This window comes from Palaemon carinicauda, chromosome 21, assembly GCF_036898095.1.
Source record: "Palaemon carinicauda isolate YSFRI2023 chromosome 21, ASM3689809v2, whole genome shotgun sequence".
NCBI lineage: Eukaryota > Metazoa > Arthropoda > Malacostraca > Decapoda > Palaemonidae > Palaemon > Palaemon carinicauda.
The window spans coordinates 78,070,861-78,087,846 of record NC_090745.1 but is presented as its reverse complement, the minus strand read 5'-3'; the positions used below and the strand labels follow the sequence as shown (position 1 = coordinate 78,087,846).

General features: G+C 35.4%; 1 protein-coding gene across 1 annotated transcript; it reads left to right on the top strand.

Moving 5' to 3' along the window:
• Positions 1 to 235: 235 nt before the first annotated feature.
• LOC137614992 (uncharacterized) lies at positions 236 to 16,059 on the top strand. The gene is made up of 3 exons (XM_068344629.1): positions 236 to 1,437; positions 1,915 to 2,532; positions 15,621 to 16,059. The coding sequence occupies exons 1-3, from the start codon at positions 236 to 238 to the stop codon at positions 16,057 to 16,059; spliced, it is 2,259 nt and encodes a 752-aa protein (XP_068200730.1).
• Positions 16,060 to 16,986: the final 927 nt, after the last annotated feature.

Below are 16,986 nucleotides of genomic sequence, written 5' to 3'. Positions count from 1 at the left end.
GTTTTTATTATGCTTTGATCTTGAAAAGGCTTTTAATCAAATTGCTTTGCCAGAAAATGATCAAAATAGGGATACTGTTTCTTTGGTATAGAAATATTGAGAAAGCAGATTATTCATTAGTAGGGTATAAATGTTCTAGGTTAAGTTTCGGATTAAGGTGTAGTCCCACAATTCTCATGTTGGCCCTCTTTAAAATTTTGATATTGGATAAACGCCGGATTCCAAAATAAACAGGATGAAGAGTCTTGTATATCAACTAATATATATGGAAAATGGGGCATACATTACAGATGAGGAAGCTGATCTTAAGTGGGCATATTCTGTGCTTCCTGATATATTCAAACCTTATAGATTTAACTTGCAGCATTTTGCAACAAATTGTTCATCTCTACAAGAGAATATTCATGATGATTTTGATAAAGTGACTTCTGACCCTATTAAACTGCTAGGTCTTCAGTGGCATCGTTCCACTGATAAGATTTCTACCAAGGCAAGCATTTTAGATATTTCAGCAAACACTAAGAGACTTATTTTGAAGTCTATTGCTAACCATTTTGATGTATACAATTTTAATGCTCCCCTTCAGAACAGAGCAAAGCTATTTTTGCACGATTTGCAAGTTCAAAGAAATTTGCGATGGGATGATACATTGACAGACTCTCAAGTGAGGGAGTGGCGTTGTATTGCCAGGCAGGCAAACTCTGCTCCACCAGTTATGTTGGACAGAAATGTTGGAAATAGGAAGGATTTATATGATCTTGTAGGATTTGCCGACAGTAGTAAGGTCATGTTTGGTTGCGTCATTTACTTTCTTAACTTGAATACAAATGTTGTTTCTTTCGTAATGTCAAAATCGAAAATTGTCAACAAGCAATTGGAGTCAAAATCCATTCCGTCTCTAGAGCTACAAGCATTGTCTTTGGGTACAGAGTGCTTAATTGATATATATCAAGATATTGCTGGAGATCGGTGCATTGAAGCTATAAAGATTAATAAACTGCGAATGTACTCTGACAGTCTGGTTACGGTTAGCTGGGTCAACTCGTATGTACATAAGCTTGATAAAATGCAGAAACGCTCAGTGTTTGTTCTTAATAGACTAGAACACATTGCTAACTTGTGTGAGGCACATCAGGTGGAGTTTTCTTTTGTTTCAGGTGTACAAAACCCAGCAGACTGTGTAACCAGACCTATTTCTCATAATCGGTTAACTAAGACTAATTTTCTCACGGGACCAGAATTTTTGACTGATGCATCAGATAACACTATTAGTAGAGATATTCTTACAGTACTGGTTCCAGACCCAGATTATTCTGAAAGGGTAGAACATTTTGCAGGATATGTTGAAATTCAAGGCACTGATCATTATCAATTAATTCCTCCTGAAAAAGTATCTAGTTTTGGTAAGCTGGTTAATACCAATGCTTTAGTAATAAAGTTTGTGAATTGTCTGAAAACCTCCTTAGTTTGCAAACATCCAGACCAGTATTCTCATTTGTTTCTTCACTCTGCTGATTTTAACTATTACAAGTAGGCATATCATAGAGTAATTCTATTGGACCAGAAAAGTCTGTTTCCTGAGATTTTTGAGTACTTTAATTCTGCTTCAAAGAAATTAAGTGACATTCCACCTTTGGTTTCTCAGTTAAATATATATCAAGATAACAAAGGGTTGCTGAGAGTAAAAAGTAAGTGTAACAGAATTAAGAAAATTAGGAAATACAGGGACTATGGTTTTCCCCTGCTGATGTCAAAGTGTAGCCCATTAGTTCCTTTGTTAATAAGGCACACACGTCTTCGCTTGCATCATGCAGGGGGTTATTCTGTTATACAAGAAATTAGGAAAACTTTTTGGATTCCCCATATATTTTCTTTAGTAAAGAAGTATATAAGGGTCTGTATTGGATGCAAAAGGTTCAGGGAAAGACCTATTAAATTAAACCAAAGTTCTTATCGTGAAGTTAGAATTGATCCACCAAATGTCCCATTCCGTAATATTTACATTGATCATATGGGACCCTTTTATGTTAAAGTGAACAATTCCAAAGAAAAGGTATGGATCCTTGTAATTAGTTGCATGTGGTCAAGAGCGGTAAATCTAAAGCTGTGTGATAGTCTCTCGGTTGAGGATTTGCTAAGAGCCTTGCAGCTCCACATTTATCAATTTGGAAAACCTGAGTATATTGCCTCTGATTTGGGAACTCTTATGACTGCTGGATCCAATATTATAGAGACTTTTCTTTCTCATTTTGAAACTAAAGATTTTCTGAGAAGGCATAATATGAATGAGATCAAATTTGATCACTATTATAAGGGTAACAGTGAACTTGGGGGATTAGTTGAAATCTGTGTTAAGCTGTCTAAAAGACTGATACAAGGAGCTATTGGTAAAAACATTTTACCATACAAGGATTTTGAGTTTACTGTATCCAAAACTGTACACCTTATTAATCGCAGGCCTATATCCTTTAAAGACTCATTGAGGGAATATTCTCCGGAGGAATTGCCTGAAGTCATAACTCCAGAGAAGTTGTAATATGGCCGTGATCTTGTAACATTGAATATCATTCCACAGTTGCAAGGTACTACTTCAGATCCGGATTGGTCAGTTGATCCAGTGGATTTGATAAGGAACTCCTATGAAAAACTTGTTAGAGTACAATCTAAGCTGATGGACCTCTATAATAATGATTTTTTAAACCATCTTGTATATCAAGCAACAAGTAAAAAGGATAGGTATAAAACTGTACCACATAAACAGTTAAGGGTAGGAGATCTAGTTCTTGTTAAAGAAAATATGACCAAAGCCATTGATTACCTCATAGGAATTGTTGAAGAGCTCACCAAGAATATTTACGATTAAGTTACTGGGGCTAAAGTAATGCTAGGTAAAAGTCGAAGATTTGTCAAGCGTTATGTGACATGCCCTATTCCTTTAATGTCAAGTGACCATTGACAGCATGGTTAAAACTAAGAAAATTCTTTCACAGGAAGACATTTAATCTGTATATATTATTAGTTAAGTTTATTTTGTTTTAAATTTATTTTCCACTGATTTTTCAGATGAAAATTCAATCCCTCCCCTCGGAGTGCATAAAATATATATTTTAATATACATTCCTATAACATTTTGTAAAAAGATTATGGCTATTTTGGGTGATTGAGAAATTTTTTTTTATGATCGGTAATTACCTTACATGGAGAAACATTTCTTGGAATTGGTAATTATCTCCATAGTTTACTTTATAATTTCTTTGAATTTGTATCTTTCAATTTGTTTAATTTAATTTAATTCTAGTTTGTTCAATTAATGTTTGAGGCTTTATTTTTCGTAAATCACTGTGAATAAAATTGTGCTAATTAACTGACCTCAGCCTTCGTTGTGCAATCCAAAGTAAAGAGGAGTTAAATATAACTACTTAATTTTCTGAATATTCCGAGCCAAACAACTCTACGAAGTAACCTTGAAGTCACTGTTGGAAGGGAAAATCAGTCCAACACCAACCGTCAAGGAGTGATTACTCTTCCTCACCTCACCCTAACTTTGGATATTTTATCGATTTATGTTCTTCGTCGTAGTGCTGGACATTTTCTTCAGGACTCTACAACGATGGGACTTTGTGTTCAGTGCTATGAATACCAAGTGTAACACCATGAAGAATTAAATTAACTCTACACCTCAATTGATGAATGTGGAGGCGACCTCAGCGATGGCTATGGAATTATCATATCCATTCTCTATTTCATCCTATGAAGTCGCTATAAGGTGGGTTATTGTATTGATTGGCACAATAGTAGTGGCATTTCTTGGTGACTTTTATCATCCTCAAGTAAAAAAATAAATAAAGCCTTGAACACAGTAATTGAAAATCGCTCGTGAAACTAGGTTTGTTTATAGGCTACACTAGTTAAAATTATCAATTGTCGACCATAAATTGCTTGATTTATAGAAATTGAGCCTTTTAACATATATTCTAAGTGATGCCTTCATCACGTATATTTAATTTGTTAATTAGGTCAAATGCCCCCTGTGGCCGCGGGGGCATAAAACAATTAGAATAGCGCCAACGTTATCCCTGCGTGTCGTAAGAGGCGACTAAAAGGGACGGGACGAGGGGGCTGGGAACCCCCTCTCCTGTATAAAAAATCCTGTGAGACAGCAACAAAGAGATGGAGCTGGGGGGAGAGTGACTGCTGCCCGCACTCTAGTTTTGGGGTGTTTGAATGTGCGTGGATGTAGTACGATAGAGAGTAAAAGATGTGAGATTGGAAGTATGTTTAGAAGTAGAAGGATGGATGTATTGGCCTTGTGTGAGACAAAGATGAAAGGAAAGAGTGAAGTAATGTTTGGTGAAATGTCTGGTAGAGTGTCTGGGATTGAAAGGGGAAGAGCGAGAGAGGGTGTGGCTTTATTGCTGAGTGAATGGATGACAGGTAAAGTAGTGGAATGGAAGGAGATATCATCTAGGTTAATATGGGTAAGGGTTAGGTTGGGTAGGGAATGTTGGGCGTTTGTCAGTGCGTATGGGCCAGGTAGTGAGAAAAGTGAAGAAGAGCGGAATGAGTTCTGGAATGAATTAACTAGGTGTGTAGAAGGACTGGGTAGAAGGAATTATGTAGTTGTTATGGGTGACTTAAATGCTAGAGTGGGCGCTGGAGAGGTAGAAGGTGTCATTGGGAAGTATGGCGTACCAGGTGAAAATGAGAGTGGTGAGAGACTGGTAGATATGTGTGTTGAACAAGAGATGGTAATAAGTGCTAGCTTTTTTAAAAAGAAAGATAAAAATAAGTATACATGGGTAAGAGTGGCAAATGGAAGAGTAGTAGAAAGGGCATTAATGGATTATGTGTTGGTAACTAAAAGAATGTTTGGAAGATTGAAAGACGTGCACGTGTTTAGGGGTATGGCTAACGGTATGTCTGATCATTTTTTGGTGGAAGGAAAATTAGTTGTAGCAAAAGAGTGGGGGAATAGAGTAGGTGGATGTAAAAGGGAGCTAGTGAGGGTTGAAGAGCTAATAAAACCGGGGGTAAAAAGTAAATATCAGGAAAGGTTGAAAATGGCATATGACGAGGTGAGAGTAAGAGAAACTGGTGATTTAGAGGAGGAGTGGAAGTTAGCAAAAGAAAATTTTGTTGGGATTGCAAGTGATGTATGTGGCAAGAAGGTTGTTGGAGGCAGCATGAGGAAGGGCAGTGAATGGTGGAATGAAGGAGTGAAGGTAAAAGTGGAAGAGAAAAAGAGGGCTTTTGAAGAATGGCTGCAGAGTAATAGTATAGAGAAGTATGAAAAATATAGAGAGAAAAAGGTGGAAGTAAAGCGCAAGGTACGTGAGGCAAAGAGGGCAGCTGACCTGAGGTGGGGTCAGGGACTGGGTCAGTCATATGAAGAGAATAAGAAGAAGTTTTGGAAAGAAGTGAAGAGAGTAAGGAAGGCCGGCGCAAGAATTGAAGAGACAGTGAAAGATGGAAATGGAAGGTTGTTAAAAGGAGAGGAGGCAAGGAAAAGGTGGGCGGAATATTTTGAAAGTTTGCTGAATGTTGAGGATGATAGGGAGGCAGATATAATTGCTGTTCCAGGTGTTGAGGTGCCAGTGATGGGAGATGAGAATGAGAGAGAGATTACAATAGAGGAAGAGGAGAGCACTAGATGAAACGAGAGTAGGAAAAGCATCTGGTATGGATGGTGTGAAAGCTGAGATGTTGAAGGAAGGGGGTGTGACTGTACTTGAATGGTTGGTGAGATTGTTTAATGTGTGTTTTGTGTTGTCAATGGTACCAGTAGATTGGGTCTGTGCATGTATTGTACCACTATATAAGGGTAAGGGAGATGTGCATGAGTGTTGTAATTCAAGAGGTATTAGTTTGTTGAGTATAGTTGGAAAAGTGTATGGTAGAGTACTGATTAATAGGATTAAGGATAAAACAGAGAATGCAATCTTGGAAGTACAGGGTGGTTTTAGAAGAGGTAGGGGTTGTATGAATCAGATTTTTACATTTAGGCAGATATGCGAGAAATATTTAGCAAAAGGTAAGGAGGTGTATGTTGCGTTTATGGATCTGGAGAAAGCATATGATAGAGTTGATAGGGAAGCAATGTGGAATGTGATGAGGTTATATGGAGTTGGTGGAAGGTTGTTGCAAGCAGTGAAAAGTTTCTACAAAGGTAGTAAAGCATGTGTTAGAATAGGAAATGAAGTGAGCGATTGGTTTCCGGTGAGAGTGGGGCTGAGACAGGGATGTGTGATGTCGCCGTGGTTGTTTAACTTGTATGTTGATGGAGTGTGGAGAGAGGTGAATGCTCGAGTGCTTGGACGAGGATTAAAACTGGTAGGCGAGAATGATCATGAATGGGAGGTAAATCAGTTGTTGTTTGCGGATGATACTGTACTGGTAGCAGACACAGAAGAGAAGCTTGACCGACTAGTGACAGAATTTGGAAGGGTGTGTGAGAGATGGAAGTTGAGAGTTAATGTGGGTAAGAGTAAGGTTATGAGATGTACGAGAAGGGAAGGTGGTGCAAGGTTGCATGTCATGCTGAATGGACAGTTACTTGAGGAGGTGGATCAGTTTAAGTACTTGGGGTTTGTTGTTGCAGCAAATGGTGGAGTGGAAGCAGATGTACGTCAGAGAGTCAATGAAGGTTGCAAAGTGTTGGGGGCAGTTAAGGGAGTAGTAAAAAATAGAGGGTTGGGCATGAATGTAAAGAGAGTTCTATATGAGAAAGTGATTGTACCAACTGTGATGTATGGATCGGAGTTGTGGGGAATGAAAGTGATGGAGAGACAGAAATTGAATGTGTTTGAGATGAAGTGGCTGAGGAGTATGGCTGGTGTATCTCGAGTAGATAGGGTTAGGAACGAAGTGTTGAGGGTGAGAACAGGTGTAAGAAATGAGTTAGCGGCTAGATTGGATATGAATGTGTTGAGGTGGTTTGGCCATGTTGAGAGAATGGAAAATGGCTGTCTGCTAAAGAAGGTGATGAATGCAAGAGTTGATGGGAGAAGCACAAGAGGAAAGCCAAGGTTTGGGTGGATGGATGGTGTGAAGAAAGCTCTGGGTGATAGGAGGATAGATGTGAGAGAGACAAGAGAGCGTGCTAGAAATAGGAATGAATGGCGAGCGATTGTGACGCAGTTCCGGTAGGCCCTGCTGCTTCCTCCAGTGCCTTAGATGACCGCGGAGGTAGCAGCAGTAGGGGACTCAGCAGTATGAAGCTTCATCTGTGGTGGAAATGTGGGAGGTTGGGCTGTGGCACCCTAGCAGTACCAGCTGAACTCGGCTGAGTCCCTGGTTAGGCTGGAGGAACGTAGAGAGTAGAGGTCCCCTTTTTGTTTTGTTTCTTGTTGATGTCGGCTACCCCCCAAAATTGGGGGAAATGCCTTTGGTATATGTATGTATGTATTAGGTCAAAATGATTGAAATTGTTGGCTTTTGATTTGCAATTTTAGAAATTATTAAATTGAGATTAGTTTTGGAGGTGAATTTAAATTTGTTGATTTGCCTTTATATATTGTGAACAAAATTTTAGTGTAGTCAAAAATTATATTCATATTTCATTTAAACAAATTCTATACAAATTCTGGTTTCCAATTTAAATTGGGTGGTTAAAGACTTATCTATCTTTTAGGGCTGGCTCTAGGTGGAGTGGAAAGCTTAGGACAGGAGTACATCTGCCAATGCTTCTAGGTTTGCTGACCGAAGCAGTCTAGTTACTACTCCAAGTGAACTAGCATCAACTGACAACAAACTAAATGGTAAATTTCTCAAAATGATTTAGAATCTACAGATTTTTTTCTGTATTGCAAATAAATATTTGTTATAACACGGTCGTTTGTCCTAAGGGATTTTGTCTGCTCACATCTAGAAAAGATCTGTTCAAATAAGAGAATACATTTGAAATGCTCATAAGAAAGTTCTCTCCTTTGCATGAAAGATAACCTTCATATATTTCCAAGCGACAACTGCAGAGTTAAAGGAAATAATATGCAGAAGATGAATGAAGTTATAATTCATCTCACCACTAACCATATATATATATATATATATATATATATATATATATATATATATATGTATATATATATATATATACATATATATATATATATATATATATATATATATATATATATATATATGTATACATGTATATATATGTATATATGTATATATGTATATATATGTATACATGTATATATATGTATATATGTATACATGTATATATATGTATATATATGTATACATGTATACAGGTATATATATATATATATATATATATATATATATATGCTGTTGTACTTATCCTTGTCTATGGCGCATGATAAACGATTCAGATAATTTTAACAGAGGGCTATTTATGATACTATCACTAGAGTTTATGATTTCAAATGAAATATGAGTCGATGATAAAGACATAAGGGGAATTTTTGTGAAAACGGTTATGTATGAGTTAATACAAAAAATGAAATATACCTAAAACCACTTATCCATTGAAGGCGATAAGTTCACAATGACCCTTTTCGACATATTTGTGATTCAAATGGGTTTGACACTAATGCTCGTGACTATCATAGATTTACTTTCAAATGATGAATCATAAATAGTTTTTGACTTTTGAGCAAGAACACCGTCGTAAGAAAACTTGTAAAAAGCAAAATAAACTAATAAATAATTGAAACTGAAAATAAAGATAACTGACAAAATAAATATTTTCCACCACTATGGCGAATTTAACATTCAACCATTTATTCTTGAAAATCCAAAAATTAATAGCCAAACTTATTTGTTTGAAAACCCCAAGTTTATTAATAAAACTTTTTTCTTAAAAAGGGGTGGGGGATGTCGCTGGCCAGCGTGACAATTAACCTAAATCTAGACGTGAATAACGAAATGTCTGAGGCTTTCGTCCTCCAATATTTTCTATACAAACACACACACTCACACACATGATATATATATATATATATATATATATATATATATATATATATATATATATATATATATATATATATATATATATATATATATATCTGTACATATATTATATATGAGGCGTGGGGGCGTCTTTTTGGGTGGGCGAGTTAAAAGTTTGAGAAATCAATGACGATGGGGGGGGGGGGTCTGGAGGCCTTTCCCCAGAATTTTTTTGACGAAAAATATCCCTTTTAAGCGATTTCCTGGTTTTGACAGGCGAGTGTATCAACCACAAAATCATATTTCTTTTGAAGATTTATATGCGACCAATTACAATTTGTACACAATGCCTATCATAAAATACCGGGAAGCCTACCTGATGAATTTAACCAAAATCGTACTAACGATGTTGATTCTTTGCTATAAACTCATTCCCAATATTGATCAAGTTAGAGCTATTAGTTTTCTAAGCATTTTATGTTTTTACTATCGTTTTCTTTCAGTTCAATTTATCTTCAAGTTTCTTAACGTCGTTTATATCTGATATTTAATCTAATTTCTAATTATGATTGACAATTAAGTTATTTGTCTTTGGTATGAAGACGAGAACCTCACAAACAGAGAAGTACTTCATAGATTTGATGATACTACAATGGTCATAAAAAATCAATGTTTGCAAAATGCCGTTTAATTAGTAAAATCCTCTTTCTATATATATATATATATATATATATATATATATATATATATATATATATATATATATATTCAGTGTATATGTGAGTGCTTGTTTGTTCCTTCGTTTGTGCGTGGAAGCTGAACCTCGCAACGTACAATGTGAGGACCCTGTTTATGGAAGAGGACATTCGTGTGTTACAAAATTAGATCTGAAAGATATGAATTGGGATATAATAAGATCGAGTGAAATTAGAGTAACTGGGAAATGTTATATAGTGTTAAAAGATTGTCATATACTTTACTTCATAGAACATGAAAGTGGGTTTTCTTATTAATAAAAATCGCGCAGATAATAGAAGAATCATGAAGTATCAGTGACAGAATTCCAAGACTGATTATCAAACTAAATAGTAATTATAAAATGAATATAATTCAAACGTATACACCAACAACATCCAATACAGAGGAAGAAAAAGAAACTTTTTAATGAAGATCTAGAGATATGTTAAAAAAGAATATAACTCTATTTGCTTTTGCTTAGGGTAACTTCTCTGTTAAGTAGGCCAAAAGAAGAAAAGGGAATCAGCTGTACGCAAATTTGGAGTAGGGAAAAGAAAAATCATAGGAGACATGTTAGTAAAATTTGCTGGAAAACAATCTAATAATCATGTACATCTTTCTTTATAAAAATGAATATTGAAAATGGACATAGAGAAGTCTAAATATATAAAAGAAAAACGAACTAGATTTTATTCTAAGTGAAAAAGTTAATTTAGTTAAAGATGTAACACTGTTAAACAAATTAAAGTCAAGCCACTACAGAAGTGCGAGAAGTAAACCTTGTCTAGATTTAAGGAAAGAAAGGAAAAATTAATTTTAAGAAAGAAAATATACTCTCCTGTAATAAGAGAAAAGTAGGACTGAGTTCAGTTTAGCAATAAAAAAAATATGTACATCTAGCTACGTGATGAAATGAAAGCAAATAAAGAAGAAATGAACATCAATTTTGTACTGGAATCAGCACAAGAGATCGGAGGAAAAGTTCCAAACCAAGATCAAGGAAAACTACCAGAAAACACGAAAAAAAAAAAAAAAATTGATAATGAAAACATTGGAAATGAAGGTAAAATCAAAGCGAGATAAAATATGATGAGCAGAACTATCCAAAGTAATAAAGAAAAAAAAACATACAAGAAATTCGTAAACACAATCAGACAAAATTTAAAGGAGCACTAGGAAATGAAAAAGCATTAAGGTAATGAAAAGAAGACTTGTAATAGGGTGCCAACAGATATTTGCATTAACCAATGAATATTTAAATATTATCAAAAAATTACATGGAATGATAAAAATTGCATAGGTTTTATATACAATGCTATGCAATAGTGATATGAGAAATAACTTTGCAAATCCAAATAAGGAAACACCAGAGTCGGTACCGAAAGTAACAGTAGAATGAAAGAAAGCTTTAAAAGGCATGCAAAGAGACAAAACAGAAGATGGCCTAACAAATTAGTTAATAATAGAATGAGGAGATTTTATGGTAGCAAATTACGCTGGTCTTTACACAAAATGTTAGCAAGAGTGCTCTATCCCTTCAGCTTCGAAAAAAAAAAAAATATATTTATATCATTTCACAAAAAGGTAGACACAAAAGACCTAAAAAAATTACCACCCAATAAGTTTACCTCCAGTAATATATGGAATATGTATAAAGATCATATTAGGCAAATGAAGAGAAAGCTACACTTTAATCAGCCAAGAGAGCAGGCAAGTTTCAGAAGTGGATATTAAGCAACAGACCAGATCTATGTAACTAATCAGTTAATGGAAAAATCAACTGAGTGTGACAAATCTCTATGTATGGCATTTAAAGTTTATGAATGAGCTTTTGGTATTTAAAGACTATGCAAAAGCTTTTGATTCCGTCAAAACTTTAGCAGTAATAAAAGCCCTTCAAATACGAGGAATAGATATGCATTCGTTATAACACGAAGATATATATATATATATATATATATATATATATATATATATATATATATATATATATATATATATATATATATATATATATATATATATATATATATATATATATATACATACATACATGGGCAGTACAGCAATCCTAAAAGTACATAAATTTAGTGAGAAAAATTCCAATTGAGAAAAGGAGTTAGACAAGAAGGCCCTATCTCTTCTTAATTATTTACATCGTTTCTAGAAGAATATTTTAAGAATTTAGATTGGGAAAATGTAACATTAATGGGAAATACCCTAACATCTTTTAAGATTTGCAGATGACTTAGTTCTATTTAGTGGATCATGGAAGAAATAGCAAAAGATAATATAAGATATGAGTAGAGAAAGCAGAAATGAAGGACTGAAAATGAATATGAACAAAACTAAGATAATGTTCAATGAAAATGCAGAATACAACAAATAAGGGTTACGGACGTACCTCTAGAGATTGTTAATGAATATACGTACTTAGGACAGTTAATTCTTGTTTGAGACCGAAATTAAGAAAAGGATAAGGATAGGATGGAGATATTTTGGGAAACTAATGAGATGATGAGAAATAAAAGGCCTCTTTGTCTAAAAAGAAAACTACTTAATCAGATGGTCATACCAGTATAAACTTATGCATCCGAAACTTGGAGCCTTAATGCATTAGAACATAAGCTAGCTACAACTCAAAGAGCTATGGAAAAAATAATGATGGGAATAACATTAGGAAGCAGAAAAGGATTAACATGGAAACGAGAGCAAACTAAAGTAGAAGATATTTTAAGAACATACTGTATTATGAAAAGAAATGGCCATGAACAGAATATATAATGAGAAAGACACATGAAATATGGACTAAGAGAATAACAGACTGGGTCCTTAAAGATTGCAAACGAACCTAGGGAAAGAAGAGAAGACAATGGATTCACGAGCTCAAGAAATTTATTGGTACACACACACACACATATATATATATATATACATGTATATATATATATATATATATATACATGTATATATATATATGTATATATATATATATATAATATGTAAATATATACATATAAGAAGAATAAAATCTTACCCTAACATGGAAATGCATGTCAACAAAAATCTTCTATTCGAGAAATTGCTTTTGAATGATAATTCTTATAAAGAATAAGTTAATAAATATATGCAATTTAATATCTTTTCTATTTTCTGAAGTAAAAGATGGACAAGTAAATTTTCGGTAAAAAAGTGGGGGTCTACAGCCCCCTTCCCCCTACTATATATATATATATATATATATATATATATATATATATATATATATATATATATATATATATATATATATATATATATATATATATATATATATGATAATTTTGCATTTTTAAACGTATTTTTCATATATCCTCATATAAGCCATATATCATAGGCCTCCTAATATGTGGATTCCCGCTACCTCGGGATCAAATACCCAAGGGGACTCAAATTAATGATAACAGCTTATGGTCAGCCAGGGAATCTAGCCCGGTCCCAAGAAACTGAGGTCCCACTCGGGTAAGTAAATGGGACCTCAGTTTCTTGGGCCTGGGTTCGATTTCCTGACCGACCGGAAGCTATTATTATCAAGTTGATTCTCCCTTGGGTCTCTGCTCCCGGGGTAAAGAGAATGCAGATATCAAGAGGTGCATATTTTATTTACATATATATACATATACTTTTATATATATACATATATATATGCATATATATATATACATATACATACATATATATATATATATATATATATATATATATATATATATATATATATATATATATATATATACGGTATGTGAGTTTTACCAGATCTTTTACCCCCAATGAAAGTATTTTTCGATTAGTACAAATGATCTATGAAAAATTCCATAATGCATTTTAGATATCCTATTGCCCACAAGAATTACTTCGTTTTATCCATATTTTGTCTGGAAACACAGACTTTCCATGCTCTGATGTATAATGTTTTATGTTGCCTCATCTCTCTTTTTTTTTTTTTTAAATAACTATATAATAATTCACTTACCTTGATGCAATAGTCTTTGAATACAGTATTTTATCCCTTCATATGTTTGCTGTTATTTAAGAGACCTGTTATTTCTTGAACATTCTACTCCAGCTCCCCTTCCTCTCTCTCACCCTGCTCTCCCTCCCTCCCCCTATCCCCTCTGCGCCTTCCCTCCATCCATCTCCCTCTGATCGAGCTAATTCTCTCTCTCTCTCTCTCTCTCTCTCTCTCTCTCTCTCTCTCTCTCTCTCTCTCTCTCTCTCTCTCTTCCTTCCTACCACTCCTCTCTGAATTTTTTAAAATTCCGTCCTTTCCTAATGTTTTCTTCGTCTTTCAATGTCTTGGGGTAGAGTTCTCTAGCTTGAGGGTACACTCAGGCGGCACACTATTTAATCTTCTCTTCCTCTTGTTTTTATTTCTTTTTAAGTTTTTAGTTTATATATGAAATGTTTATTTTAATGCTGTTACTGTTCTAATAATATGTTATATTAATAGTTGATTACTTTTCTTGTAGTTTCCTTATTTCTTTTCCTCACTGGGTTATTTTCCCTGTTGGAGCCCTCGGGCTTATAGCATTCTGTTTTTCCAACTAGGGTTTTAGCTTAGCAAGTGATAATAATAATAATAATAATAATAATAATATTGCCCCACCTTTCTAAACTTTTGAATTTATTACTGCCTTATCTGTATATTTCTAGCTAACTTTCTCATCGCAAAAGAAAAGCATACTAAATTTTTAATCTCCCTCTCTCCCTACACCCTCTTTTTGTGCTCACTTTCCCAATCCTCCATTTTTCTCCCTCTCGCTCTCGTCTTCACTATCCTATCTTCCCAACCTATATGGTTCTCGGTTTTTGTCTTTAATTCTTTCCATCCCATCAATAAGCTAGCAATGGTGTATTAACATTTTCCTCTAATATTGCCAAGTAATCTTTGTGCATGATAAATAAAAAATCAAGGTTCTTTTCTATCACTATGATAGACTTCACATTTACTTCTAGTCCTTTCCATTCACTCACCACTGTCTAAGACTCCAATGTATTGAGTCGCCATTAACTCCTGGGGTAAAGCCATTCAGCTTTGGTCACTTTTGGGATAATAATGTCAAATACGCCCTGTGTTACACAATCTCTCTCTCTCTCTCTCTCTCTCTCTCTCTCTCTCTCTCTCTCTCTCTCTCTCTCATTGTTGAAGATCTGGTGGCCCGGTTACAGCAACGCCTGACTCCTCTCAAATGGCTTACTAATTATTCTGCAGGAGTATCTATCCCAGTTACCAGAAACATATAAATTGCTCTCATTCACTCAGTGGTAGATTATCTTTCCCCTGCACTAGGTCAACTCTCCAGATAAATTCTACGGCCTCTTGAGACTCATTCTAGGACCTAGGTTGTCCAGCCTTTACTAGAATTGTAAACATGCAACTCGAACTACGTCTCCCTCCACTTGTTGAGAGAATATATTCCAATGTCACGTACTTCAGTATCAAATGCCTGTATTACTCTCACCTGTCTCTTCACTATTCAGACATCATCAGAACTTCTCTGGATCCAGATGCACCTCGTCCACAACTACGCCAAGGGATACGTACACTAGTTAGTACTCTCTGTTCAAGCATTTGAGAGCTTGATATCAACATTGTGGCAGAGAACATGGATCATGGTCTTCACCTTGGCAGACTCCTGTGCCAGCAATCTCTTATACTCCAGTCTCTAAGACTGCCTTGCCTCAACTTCAACAATAACGTGCATTGGAAACCATCGACAGACTGTCCACGTCCCTCAGTATAGCCCATCATCTTTACACGGACGGCTCACACCAGCAAGATGGCAGTGCTGGACGCGCTGTTTTCTCCCATTTTAGAAGCCCCACTAGAGGGCTGGACAGGCCGTCGCCTCCCAGTCATCAAGCTCCACGTATCGTAAACTACATGGACTTCTAGATGCAGTTATATTAATCACACGGACCAGAAACAACGGCTTGGTCATCTGCGCCACACCACCAGCACTCAAAGCCCTTTCATCACACAAGCCAGCATACTGGTCTTTGGTTACACAAATACTTAGACAACTAGGTATGGCCAACATGAGCTCTCTAGTAGTGCACTACCTATGGATTCCCTCTCACGTGGCTCTTCTGGCTAACAGCACCATTGACCATCTCGCAAAGGCTACCTGTCAACTGGATCCTTCAGAGGCTGATGCTCCCACCATCTCTCCTGCCGAAAAATGGTGCACCAAGCTGCTCGCTCACTTACTCATCGTTGTGGCAATGCCGAGAGAGCCACCAGTGTATCAATACAGCATTATAACCACTTCCTTCCTCACCAACACAAGTATCGCCGCATTGGACTCATGGTTCATCGAAATAACGTGGTTTTTGCAAGTTTTCGGCTGGGTTGGCGACTAGTTTGGCATGTGGCTGAGCAAGATGGAGTTCCTCACTTCTCCTCCTGTCGGTTATGTGACGCACCCAACGCCAACACTCTGGAACATTATTGCCTGCAATGTCCACTTGTTAGTGACATATTACCCCATAAGACTTACAGTGGCTGATATATGTAAAAAATTGACAGATTATAATTTGCTCGATGAGATCCTCCTGCACCACCCTCACTTTGGTGGATATTGATCAATCATTACCTTTTATTAAATTGACTGTTTTGTAATATTAACTAAAGATAGGTACAACCTACCTACGAAATCAAACTAAATTTTATTTTGTATTCCATGTGAACTCCTTTGTATAACCTTTAATATATAGATATGAACAATATTATCTTTAATACGCACTTAAAAGTCTGTCTAAACTTTATTTTGTTTTCTTTTAGCATAACTTAATTATTACCAGGATGTAAAAATATTAGTTACCATGTACTCAAATGTCTGACGCCCATGGGCGCAATAAATTGATTAAAACAAAAAAGCTCTCTCTCTCTCTCTCTCTCTCTCTCTCTCTCTCTCTCTCTCTCTCTCTCTCTCTCTCTCTGTGTGTGTGTGTGTGGAGCTGTGTCACTTCCAAATGAACCTCTGGATCTTGGCCTTTTACCGAATTGAAACATTATCACTGAACTATGTATAATTCCTGATTCAACTAGTAAGTATTTAATTTAAAAAAAAAAAAAAAAAAAAAAAAAAAAAACCGTCCTCTCTCATAAATAGCCCCCAGTTATAAAAAAAATATGACTGCATGTTTCAAATATTTGAATGTATCTAGCGACCCGCGCTTGATTATCATATAGCAGCATTTCGGGAACGCTATTTATATGGTCAATTATTGAATATAGTGTTAAGAAATTGTCATATGGTTGATATGAGTGTATTTGTATTAGATTTA

Excerpts from the sequence above, each read along its gene's own strand:
- LOC137614992 (XM_068344629.1), top strand. The coding sequence starts at position 236 with ATGAAGAGTCTTGTATATCAACTAATATATATGGAAAATGGGGCATAC. Across the intron at positions 1,438-1,914 it reads ACCAATGCTTTAGTAATAAA|GTTCAGGGAAAGACCTATTA; the intron begins GTTTGTGAATTG and ends TGGATGCAAAAG. Across the intron at positions 2,533-15,620 it reads GTCATAACTCCAGAGAAGTT|AAACAACGGCTTGGTCATCT; the intron begins GTAATATGGCCG and ends CACACGGACCAG.